General features: G+C 49.2%; 1 protein-coding gene across 1 annotated transcript in view; it reads right to left on the bottom strand.

Moving 5' to 3' along the window:
• Positions 1-11,233, bottom strand: part of TMEM266 (transmembrane protein 266) — an 83,143-nt gene extending 71,910 nt beyond the window's left edge. The window contains exons 1-2 of the mRNA XM_060095135.1: positions 11,152-11,233; positions 8,461-8,649 (exon numbers count right to left, since the gene is read on the bottom strand). Of these exons, the coding sequence (XP_059951118.1) occupies positions 8,461-8,649; positions 11,152-11,189 (227 nt within the window). The 5' untranslated portion in view covers positions 11,190-11,233. The remainder of the gene's footprint in view (positions 1-8,460; positions 8,650-11,151) is intronic.
• Positions 11,234-12,638: the final 1,405 nt, after the last annotated feature.

Below are 12,638 nucleotides of genomic sequence, written 5' to 3'. Positions count from 1 at the left end.
TGCGAGCACACAACACACTGCAGTCACGAGGACTCTCAGGTTGGAGGTCAGAGATGACTCTCCCAGCCCTTGGGGGAACTGAAGAAATTGAAGTTCCCATACGAGCAGCTTCCGTTCTGCAACCAGAGCTAAAGGTTAGCCCCACTGCCTTGGGGTGGAGGGAGGGAGGAGGGCTGTGTGCAGCTGGGGTCACGGGAGTCTGACATGTTCTTGTTCCAGAATCTCAGATTTCTTGCATCCTGGGAAAGGCAAGCGCTGGGAAAGACAGCAGGGTGTGGTGGCAAGAGCCCAGCCCAGGGGCTGTCACCCCGCTTGGCGAGCCACCAACCCTCCTCTGGGAACACAATGGCTAATACGCACCGTCGACTGGCTGCCCCTACTTGGGGGAGCCCAGGGCACTGCCCACACATCTCTGAAGGGCTTCCATGGGGTTCAAGCCTACTCAGGGGAGGGAGTGGGGCCCTGCCAAACCAAGGGACCACAAGACCCTCTCCCACCTCGAGTCCTCAATTCTGGGAACTGGCCAGAAGTCTGAGAGTCTCCTTCATGCTATGCTTTGTGGTCGGGGCTGCCTGAATGAGGTCAGCTTCCTACCCTGGTGGGAACCAGTGGGCTACGGCTTTCAGGCACACCCCACGCCCACTTCTCTGTCCAGCTTTCTCTGGTTCTGAGCTGTGGCTTGGCAAATCCCGGGATGGCCAGCTCCTTCTTCTTCTCTTTGGCTAAAGTTCAGATCTCAAGGGCATCCGCAGATGACTGGAGACCCCCAAATCCCATAAAGTCAGCTCACCTTCCTTGGGGGACCTGGCCTTGGCTTCAAGTCCCCCACCCCATTCCATGCAACGCTCACACACCCACGCGAAGGTGGTCAGAGGTGCTCTGCCGCCACCTAGTGCTCTCCAGAGGCTGTACACCCTGCCCTGTGAGTAGGTGGGGACAAGAGGTTTTATTTTGCTGAGAAATAATGTATCTGTGAACTTACTGCCTTCTTAATCAATATAAAATCTTTGCAGTTATTGGACTACAGGAAATAGGTTCACCTGTGCTTACCAGAAAATATTTTTTGATCTGAATCAAACCTTTATTTCCTGGTTGGGACATCAAGAACCCCCATGGAAGCCTGAGCCTACGAAAAATATAAAGAGTCGTGGGTCACAGGGTCAGCTTGGGTCCAGGGACAGCTGGTGTGCCAGAGGAGGAGGCAGAGTTTTATTCCAGACAAATCTCCTTGGCATCAAGCAAATGGAATAAGGAAGCTCTTTTTAACTTTCTTCTTCCTTGAGGGAAAAATGAATCAAAGACTTCACAAGCCACGTGATGCAGAACTTCTGGACTTTGCACTTGCAAGGTCATGGCAGGGATGCAACTGCCTTTTAACCCTGAACCCCCAAAAGCCTTCCCTTCTTCTAAAAGGATGCTAAGATTGTACTAAGTGAAGTGGGCATGTTCTGAGGCAAATCTGATTTACTTGTTTTAGGATGACTTTGTGGAGGGGGTGTGGAATTAGCAGGGATGCTCAAAGGTGGGCCAGCCACAGACTATGGCCTTGAGTTGTGGGGAGTGAGAAGCTTGGTCCCTTCCTGTGGTTCTTCCTGGATGCCACACAGGTCTAGAGCCAGCCCCCAATTCTCCCCAAATGGAAGTGGCCTTCCCCTTCTCTTCTAATCCTTATCTGAACACAGCCTCACTCATCCACTCACTCACTCAAGTCATTCCTTCATTTAATCAACACCCCTCGTGTTCCAGGCTCAAAGGATCTGATCTCTGCCCTGAGGGAGCACTTGGTCCAGTACCAGAGGCAGACTTGAGAACAGAGTAGAGCTCAGTGTCACAAGTGCTGAGCTAGAAGAAGGTCAAGGGCTATGGGTGCACCAAGGTGAGGCTCTGGCCTGGGTGGGGTGGGGGACAGAAGACTTTCCGGAGGGGGTGGTCCTTGGGCTGGACAGTATGGGAAAAGAGAAGGGAATTTGGGGTTATGGCTCAGGGGGTACCTCCCCTCCTCCCTCTTTTCCTCCAGCCTTTGTTTGCTGGCATATCTGAAAGTATTTCAGTCCTCATTTAAAGATGTGGCTATATTGGACCCTGTCATCTTTTCCTAGCCTGACATCTCAAAACCATTAGGTTTTCTTTCTCTGATTGTCAAGTTCCAGCAGAAATGTGCCATTGGCATCATCTCCAAGCAATAACGTTCCTTTCTGTCTACCCAGCCTTCCTCCAAGCTTCTCCCATCTGCGGGTCTGGCCCTGACCAACCAGGTCAGACCTCTTAGAACCCTAAAATGTAAATAATTACAAAAGGCTGAATATCTTTCATTTCTTATTTTGTTTTTATATTTTGACAAAGACTATCCTACCTACTCTTCCATGACCCTCTCTGCACTCTCTTTCCACTAAAAAGATGGGGAGCACTATCTCTCGATGTGGCCCACAGAGTCTCCTCTATAAAAGGGGGTGATGACCCTTGCCTTCGCTGCCTTCCTCACACATATATTGTCACCATCATTTTTCCTATCGGCTGTGAGCTTCCCTAGGGTGGAGGTTCTGCGCTTCTCCGAATTTTCTGTCTGCTGTGGCCTCTTGTCTAGCCCAGACCCTGCAAACCAACCAGGCCTTCAGTGTAGTGTAGCTGGTTGAGAAAGAGTAGAACTCCCAGTATGTGCCATGAGTTAGCCTCCTGCAAACCCAGTGTCCCTCTTCCAAAGGTGGACAGTTGGTTCACTGAGAAGCAGTTCTGTGTCTCACTTTCCCACTGTTGAATGGGGTGATGTCCAAAGGCAACCAGGCAGAAGGGGCTCTGGTTACATGGAAACACAAAGCGTTGTCCCCTGGGATAGTGGACACAATTCAAACTGTATCTGAGCGAAATAATCGAGCCAACCAAGTTACTGAAGAAACAGTCTGAGAAGGCAGACATGCTTCTAGATCTTTTCCAAATCGAACAATGACTAGAAAGGAAAAAGGGAAGTTCTAATTCTGGATCAAAAGCTATGAATGGAGGCTTGGCTTTCTTAGAGACTGTGGTGTATTGCGGGCAATTCTCCAATATCCATCCCACCCTTGACCCATGGGGTAACAGCAGTGTGTTTTGGGAAATGACACAATTCAAGGGGTGGCCCTGATTGGGCTGTGGATTCCCATACCCCTTACCATGTGACCCAGTTCTAGCCAGTGGGACATGAGGAGAGAGCAAATAAAGGATTCTGGGAAAGTTCTTTGCTGCTCTTAAAAGAGAATGATGGGTAGCCATTCTCTCTTGCCAGACATGTATGAAGAAGGATGTGGCCAGATTACCAAGGGCAACCCTCTCAAAAAATAAGGGGAATCTTACAGCATCAGGATGAAGCTAACACTGTTGACAGCAGAGTGGACAGATAGAAGGAATCTGGTCCTTGTTGCTACTGTTAAGGGTCTGGACCAACCTCAAAGCTGCCCTAGCTCTGGGCTCCATGGGCCATGGGCTGATGAAAACCTTCATTGTTTGAATTTGAGATAGGCTTCCTGTGGTATGCAGTCCAAAGCACCTGGCTGATAGGGTTACCAATCCTTTGTGAGAAGGATGATGCAGTGAAGAGATATTAGGGAAGTAGAAAGGTACAGGACTTGGAGATGACAGAACATGAGGATGAAGGAGGAGAAATTAAGCTGGTCTCTCAGGATACCGATGTAGTGGGGCGTCGTGGCTGGCTCAGCTGGGGCTCAGACGTGCTCAAGAACCTCCTCTGTTCCCCTTCCCCCTTCTCTGTCTGTTCACATCTGCAGACATTCATGGAGATCTGTGTTTTACCACTACTGAAGGAGGAGGCGCATGGCTTGGGGGAAGATGCAAGGAGGGAAAGGATGATGATGATGATGATGATGATGATGATGATGGTGATGATGATGGTGATGATGGTGATGATGATGATGATGATGATGATGGTGATGATGATGGTGATGATGATGGTGATGGTGATCATGCGCAGTGGACATGGACAGGAGGGAGCCAGAGCAGGGGAGGAAGAAGGATGTAAGTTCCAGTGGTGACTATGCCTGACCGACTGGCTTCATGGATCTTTGGTGTCTTGGAAGCCACTGGCTCCTGTTGAGGCAGGAAGGAGGCTGAGGGTCATTGTAAATAAGCCAACATGCACATGTGACTCCCTCTGGTAATGGGCTGGGGAGGCCAGCCAGGTAAGTCTAGATCCACTGACTGGGGCCAGACAGAATACGTTTTGGGAAAAGACAGTTCAGTTTGGGGCCTTGTTGGGTCTGAGATGGCCAGAAGTCCTGGTTGGGCAGATAATGGTTCCTCGGGCTGGGTTTAAGTGCTGTCACCAAAAAGCTATTTTTAGCAATGACTTGGGTGGAGACAAGAACATTTCTCAAATACGCAGCCAACTCAGAGGTAGAAGAACAGATAATTCCACAGACACTTGTTAGGATTCTAGGCGTGTCTGGGATCCTGTGGAGATGTCCAGGAAGTAGTTGGATGTGAGCCAGCAGTTAGAGAGAGAGAGAGAGAGAGAGAGAGAGAGAGAGCGAGAGAAAGCAGCTGTGCTAGAGACTCAGCTTTGAAAGGTACAAGCTGAAGAATGTGAATTTTGGTTTTGGGGGTGGATGCAATTACCCAGTGGGTAGAATTAGTAGAGCTAAACTGGCCAAAGACAGAAAAAGAAGAACCCCAACATCTAAGGACAAAGCAGAGAAAGAACAAGTTTTAAAAGGCCTAGAATGGACAGCCAGAGGGGTAGGAAGAAAATCCGGAAAGTGTGATAGAGCAGAGGATACACAAGACAGTGTTTCAAGGGCGGGGAGTGGATGACGTTTTCAAATGCTGGACAGAGGACAGTGTAAGGACCCTAGCAACACGGAGGCCGTTGATGACCTTGAGGAGAGCAGTTTCCACGGTGTGGATGGGGCTAAAGCTGGACTGCAGTAGGGTGAGGAATGAATGGGAGAGAGCAAAGGGGGCATGGCTAGTGCAGATGAGGCTTTTAAGGAGTTTGGCTGCAAAAAGGAAGAGAGAGAGAGTGGCAGCTAACGGGGACGTGGAGTCGAGGGGGGATGTGAGAGACCTGAGCGTGTGAGGAGTCAGTGTGAGGACGCAACTGATGCAGCAAAGTTCATGAGAAGGTGTGAGGGGAGGGGAATCAGAACTCAGAGGTGAGGTTGGCCCTAGAAGGGAGGAAGCGAGCGACTGAGGGGTGGGGTGAAGCTCATCTGTGACTGCTTCTACTTTCTTAGGGAAGGAGGAGAGGAGGTCATCTGCTGGAGGCAAGAGAAGGCTTGGGGGAAATGGAAACAATCTGAAATGGCCATCTGGGGACCAGGAGTGAAAGCTAACCAGGACCACAGAGAACTGTCAGGCAAAACTGAGAAGCAAGTTGAGGCTGGAGGCCTTGAGTCTGGGAGGTGCTTTTATAGACTGAATGTTTGTGTCCTTCCCCCCCACCCCCCAAAGGTTGAAGCCCTAAGCACCGCACCCACCCCATCCTGATGTGATGGTATTTGGAGGTGGGCTTCTGGGAGGTAATTAGGTTTAGATGAGGTCAGGGTGGGGCCCTTAATGACTAATGATGGGATTAGTGCCCTTATAAGAAGAGGAAGAGATCAGAGCTCACTCTTTCTCTCCACTCACGCACAACAAGGAACGGCCATGTGAGAACACGGCGAGAAAGCAGCTGTCTGCAGCCCAAAGAGAGAGCTCTCACCAGCCACTGACTCTGTTGGCACTTCAATCTTGGACTTCCCACTTCCAGAACTGTGAGAAAATAAATACCTGTTGTTTAAGCCACCCAGTTGGTGGTCCTTTGCTATGGAAGCCCCACCAGACTAAGACAGCACCAATCTGCACAGTTGTCTGACTTTCCTACCTGAGCCCTCAGCAGTCTGTGTGTAGAAGCAAAGAGGGTAGACAACAGATAGCTCTGCAGTTTAAGCTCTGCTAGGCAGGTCCACGAGAAGGACAAAGCGCTGTTAGGAAAGTCAAGGAGCTTGACACAGATGAAACTCTTCCACCTGTGCCTAGGGGTTTACCCACATCTCAGTGACTGCACGCCAAAAAGTTAAGGGCCTTTGATGGTATAGCTTAACAGTGGTATCATGTACAATGTATGCTAACCATAGTCACAACTGTGATGTTGTAAAGGGACAGGTGACAAATGGAAGCCCAGTAGTGCCAGCCTGGATCAGGAGCCAGGGCTCTATTTTTGTCTCTGTCACTGTGTGACCTTGCACAAGTTCCTTCCACTCTCTAGACTCTGCTATCCTATTAGAGTATTTAGAATACATACTTTCTAAGGATTTTTCCAGCTCTAACATTCTTAGATTCTGGGAAACTTAAAAGCACTGAAATACCACTGAGCTCAAAAGAAGTGAATGGTGGGGTGGCTGGGCACTATCTTGTTGGAGTCCCTGAGGTCCCTTCATTTCCTACAGAAAAGATTCATTCCTGTATATAACACTTCCCTGAGTAGGAAGAGGTGTATTTGACAAGACTTACACCAAAGCTTTTCGAAGACCTACCAGAACTGTAAATCGTGTTGTTTTGCATCATTTCAGAAAGGGCCAGGTTGGAAATTTGGGGAAAACCCCAGGAAATGCAGCAAGAGCCAAGAAGCTTGTGAAGAGAGGTTTTTTCCCCCCTTCACAGTGTGCTTTTGTTCTGCTTCCTTGTCACCTGGCTTGTGTCCTGTGCCTGCTCTTCCTTCCTCCAGGAAGCCCTCTGGCTGCCAATGGAGCCTGCTGCCGAGAACTCCAGCAGCGAAGCAAATCCCTTCACCCGGCTGCTTCCTATTTACCCAACAGGAGCAGCTTTCCAGGGCACACCTGGAGACTCAAACCAAATCAAGAGCCTCTTTGCCTTGCAGGCATCCCATCTGTATTCTCCCTGCTCAGAAGAAACCTTGCAGGGGCCTGATTCAGAAGCAAACGGAATGACAAAGCAGGGACTCTGCCTTCTCCAGTTCAGGCTAAGGAGTGGTGCCCCCAAAGCCTGGACCACCTGTGGTGCGTATGCCTACAGGGTGCAGGTGTGGATAGGGTCTGGAACTAGATCCTCCAAGGTCTTCCCGCTTCTTTCCTTGCCTTCCGACTATAAACTTGAAAAGAGCCTCAAGGTGGCGCTGGTGGGGCGGGAAATGAGTCCATGAGAATGGCTGGGGCAGGATACCAGGCTGCACTACCAATTTTGACCTCCAGAAGGCAGTGGCACAGTAGCCAGGTGCTCAAGGAAGGCTTGACCGCCAACATCTCTGGCGGAGCCAAGGACCTGGAGACCTGGAGAAGCTGGCCCTGTGGTTGGATGGTGCTGCCCATGCTCAGAATGCTGCCACCCTCCACCAGGCCACCCTGAACTATTTCCGACCCATTTGCCTATCCTTGTTTCCAATGTCCTGCTGACTCTAAGCACAGTACTTGGAAAAAATTATATTTTCAGAGAAAGCCACTGGAGTGAAGTTTTTGCAAAAGGTGTATGGTTTCACAATTGCTAGGCAATTTATCTTAGGAAAGCGGGGAGGCCCTTCAAAAACACTTACAGGGAATCCAAGCTCTGCAAATTTAATTGTAGCTAAGACTTCTCATTTGCTTCTAAAATAACCTGGCAACCCTTCGTTTTTATATTCAAAGCTGTCAGCATGTTCCAAAATATTTAGCGGTGGCATCTGAGGAAGGAGAGTAGCCCAGAACTGGCTCCCAAGCTCCTGGCCAATGTTTAAAAGTCTATATCTAAGAGCAACAGGGTGGGGCTGGGGAAAGCCTGAGCTGCCCTGTGACCCAAGGACCTGTTCTTGCCCTTGTCCAGCCTTCAGCTTCCCCCACGTGAATGGAGGGTGTCACTGCTGTGTCTCCCCTGTCCAGACTGAACAAAGGCATCCAATCTGATTGACCAGTTAAGTAGGAGTAGGTAGGGGCCACTCCTTTGAATCAGGGGCCAGCATATGCTATTTGTTCTCACTGGAAAAAGCAGCAGACCTTCTTAAGGTCTGCAAAGCTCCTGGATGAATGGTGCTAAATTCCCTCCCACCCTTAGCATGTTACTGCACACATGCTTTCTTCCCCATCTCCTCCCTGGTGAAAGAAGACTTGATAAAAGGAAAGTATACTCTAAATCCATTCTTTACAGGCGCTGAGACCTTGGGTGAGTCACACTAAATCCTGTTGGTCTCCTGATTCCCAGGTGTCCAGATTGGGGGTTGGATGGGCTATTATGCAGTGTGACAGCCTTTAATTTTATAATTCCCCGAGTTCCAAGCAAATGTCGCTTAATAGGTTGTCTAGCAGTGACAGGTATTTTCTGTGCCCACAGCCTCTTTCTGAGGAAACAGTATCTGAGGAGAAGAGCTGGGGTGGCCTGATGTGAACTTCTGGTCTCTTACTATTCAGCACCTCTCATCTCTGGGCTGCCTCACTGGAGGTACCCATGGAAACCCAAGGAGTTACGCAAGAGACGTCTTAGCTACTCAACGGTAGCAACACCTACCCTTCTCTTTGGTAATCTTCATCCAAGTTTGACAGGAGCTGCGAGCCCACCGTGGAGAGGTCAACCGCAGCCAGGGGCAAGTCCCGATAGGCAAAGTTCACCAGCTGCACAGGAGCAATGCTCTTGGTTTCTTCGTCTACTTGTTGGGAGATGATCTCAACTTCGGAAGTTCCTCCTTCTGTGGCAGGCCTGAGTCGGGGATGGCAACAGGGCAGAGTTATCCCTCAAGAACAAAATGATTTTTCCATTCCCCAAGGAAAAGAGGGAGAATGCACCGTAATCTGTGCTGGAGGAGGGCAGGGGAAGTGTGAGGTCACCATTCTTCCCCGCTGGCCAACCCAGGGACTGGACTGAGGCCCTACCAGCCGCATCTCCCTCACCAACTGGGGAAAAGTGGAAGCATGCTCAGATCTTAAAATATGAGGTTTGGGGGGCAGCGTCCTTCATCAAAGGAAGGTAAAGACCCAGATGGAAACTCTGCCAACCAGCAAAGCCAGGACTTAGATTTTTAGGCTTCTCAATAACTAGACTTTATGTTGGAGTAATACATTCTTTTAAATTGTCTTCCGTGTTTCTTTGTAAAGGTCCTCGGGAATGTTTCTACCATCCGTACCACAATAGAGAAGAGAGGTGTTTGTTCACAACTGGATGTACTGCTGGTGCTTGGGGAGCTGACCTGGAGGCCTGTAGGGACCAAGTGAGCCTTGGGGCAGTGAGGACAGGAGGAGCCAACTGTTCTGGGTGCCACTCACTTCCTACTTAAACTGGTCCTACTACAGCTCCCTTTATAAGGTTGACAGTAGGAAATGGGGGTCACTTGAACAAATGTCTGAGGGGTTTTGGGTCTCCTACTAGGTTACCATCAGCCTCACCTAGGGCACTGCAAGTAACCCACAGCTCCATTGGCATTACAGGGCATCTCAACCAGAGGCAGGACTACCTCCCAACCCACCAGGGACATTTGACAATTGGTGGAGGCATTTGTGGCTGTCACATTACCAAAGGAGGTCACTAATGACATAAATAAGAAAGGGGACATTACACATCCTTCAGTGTGTTCAGTAACTAAGAACTCTTCTTCCAAAACACCAACAGCTACACTGTGAGGAGATGGTGGGCTGGACCATTTTCCTTTAACTTCCTGGGCTGCCACCTTTGGATCCCCCAACACATCCTTGACCCTATTTCATCTGTAGAATCTGAGGGGCTGGGTCTTGTGCCTCTGGCCAAACAGTGGAGAGGAGTAAAAATTAAATATTTGAGGGAACACTGAGAGGACAGTTGGAACACAGCCCAGTCTGCGATAAACTGTTCTGGGGCTCTGGTGCCGATTCCAATGCTGACTTTTGCGGACCTCCTCTGGGGCCTCAGTTTCTCCAGCTGAAGCATGAGGAGGTGGAATAGAGACTCTATTCTTTCTCTGTGATCTGACATGGATGTAAGAAATATGGAGCAGGTGGGAGGGGCTCTGGAGTGATAAGTTGCTACACTTGGCTGGACAGTTCTACATTCTAAACTTTTCCAGCCACCATTGGAAGCTAACCAATAATACACAGTGGCAGTTATCCAGAAAGTTTGGAACTGAATCTGCCTACTTCTCTTTTGCTTGAATCATCCCAGATAATTGAGGAAAAAGTGGGATTTTTCCTTGAACACCACAGATTGGCTGCCTAGACTACCTGAATTCACCAAGTAATTTCCAATGCCCCACTTCTCTTTTATAGGCTTTATTTAAACCTTAGCTCTTTGCTACCTGTCAAGCACAGATAATAGTACTCATCATGGTGTGGCATTTACAAAATGACTCAAGATCTTCAGAGAGACAGTCACAGGATGTGAAGCTTCTGTGTTTCTCAACAATTGAAATAAAAGTGTGGGTGTTCATGGGGGGAATCCTGGCTCTTCCAGATGTTTCCCAAAAAGTAGATGCTGGGTCGAATTTGTTCTTTTGGAAACTATGGACTGCCAAGCTGAACAAGTAGAGTTTTCTGATCAATAAGATGTTCATGGAGGGCTGGGGAGAGTTTCTGAAACTAACAGGATGTGGCTCTGAGAAGCACAGAATAAGCTACTCCTGCCTTCCTGCCCTCTGTTCCCCTCTTGCCAGTGGTCATAGTGGCCCAGCACCATCTCTGGCCATGGATCATCTCAGCGGGAGGAGACAAGGCCTCCTTTGGGGGAGTGAAGGTCTCACAGTTATAGCTTGAGTATTGGGACTATTCCCTGGTCTTGAATATGAAGAACAGTATGGTGGGCAACACGTATCAGTGGCTCTGCTCTGCACCCCTCACTTTGCCACGTGACTTTGGAGCTTCCCATCAAAAGGAAGAGTATATTTCCCCACCCTTGATGCTGTGTTCAGTCATGAGACTTGTTTCAGCCAATCTGATATTAGCAATCCCACTGGATTAGCAATGGGATTACAATCCCAGTTTTGGATTGCAGAATTCCTCTGCCTATTTGAACTAAAAAATGAGATGACATGAATAAGGTAACTCTGAGAAAAAGTAGATTTTAACACATTATTTTAATGTCAGGGATTTTAACACATTATTTTAATGTCAGGCTCAAGGACAAAACCACCTGGAGCCCCTCCATCTCTACGGGGCTGGGGAAGGAGCTATTGGCTGTACCCCCAATCCTGATGTGCCAACTCAGTATCCACAGAGAGCAGATCCAAATGCTACTTACTGCGGACTGGTCATGTTGAAAGATGCAACCAGAGCCATGGGTTTTTTGGGTGTCTAGTGGGGCTCAGCTGTCTTGAAGCCTGACGTCAGCATGTCCAAGCGTGGGTTCTATAAGGCATACAAATGTGGTGCCCTGAAAACAAATAATTGAATAGTAGGAATTTATTACACTCAGATGTCAAACCAAAGTCCTCCTAAGCTCATCTAAAAATGGAAGCCCTTAGAACTTTCTTCCATGTAGACTTTCCTTCAAAGTAATAGTGAACAGATTCCTACCATTACCTATGGCGGATAGCAATAGGCATAATTTCACTCTTTTTTAGAGATGAAGAAACAGGCCCAGAGTGATAAAGTGAATTTTCTGTGTCACACAGAGATGGCAGAGAGCCAGGTTGGACCACAGCTCTTTCTACTAAATAGACAAGGAAAAACCAGGGTAACTTTATACTTCAGCTTTAGGAATCTCAAAAATCAGGTTTGTCTCAAAAATCTCATTTTCCGGGCTTCCCTAGTGGCGCAGCGGTTAAGAATCCACCTGCCAATGCAGGAGACACGGGTTCGAGCCCTGGTCCGGGAAGATCCCACATGCCATGGAGCAACGAAGCCCGTGAGCCACAACTACTGAGCCTGTGCTCTAGAGCCCACGCGCTGCATCTACTGAAGCCCGCGTGCTCTAGAGCCCGTGCTCCGCAACGAGAGAAGCCACTGCAATGAGAAGCCCACGTACTACAATGAAGAGTAGCCCCTGCCCGCGGCAACTAGAGAAAGCCACGGGCAGCTATGAAGACCCAACACAGCCAAAAATAATAAATAAATAAATTTATATTTTTTTTTAATCTCCTTTTGGGGCTTCCCTGGTGGCGCAGTGGTTGGGAGTCCGCCTGCCGATGCGGGGGGCGCGGGTTCATGCCCCGGTCCGGGAGGATCCCACGTGCTGTGGAGCGGCTGGGCCCGTGGGCCATGGCCACTGAGCCTGCGCGTCCGGAGCCTGTGCTCCGCAACGGGAGAGGCCACAACAGTGAGAGGCCCGCGTACAGCAAAAAAAAAAAAAAAAAAAAAAAAAAAAATCTCATTTTCCCAGAAATTTCTTTCTCCCGAGATTTCCCTCTCCTCAGGTAGTTCTGTCTCTCCACTCTTCCAGGCTTTCCTCTCTTCTTCCCAATTGGGTCTCTCCAGGAGACAGGCAGCACATCCTGAGCCAGCCTGCCTGTGGTCATGAGTGAGGAGATAGATGGGCCCCTGGGCTGGACAGCTGGTGTCTGTCAAGTGGAGTAAAATAGAAGCTTTGTTCTCACCCAGATGCTCCAAGGACAAAGCTAGTGGCAAAAGCTGAGCTCTGCTGAAGTAAAGAGATAAGATGACCACTCCTGAGGTAAAGAAAACTTCCCTGTCTACACATGCGCAGGAAGGCTCCTTGGGGATCAAAAAGGGAGGGGGCGCCACCCCATAATAAGTGTGGACATACCCCCACAGTCCTCTGCGGTGGGA

Source organism: Mesoplodon densirostris, chromosome 4, assembly GCF_025265405.1.
Source record: "Mesoplodon densirostris isolate mMesDen1 chromosome 4, mMesDen1 primary haplotype, whole genome shotgun sequence".
Taxonomy (NCBI): domain Eukaryota; kingdom Metazoa; phylum Chordata; class Mammalia; order Artiodactyla; family Ziphiidae; genus Mesoplodon; species Mesoplodon densirostris.
The sequence above is the reverse complement of the archived record's forward strand: the minus strand, read 5'-3'. Positions and strand labels throughout refer to the sequence as shown.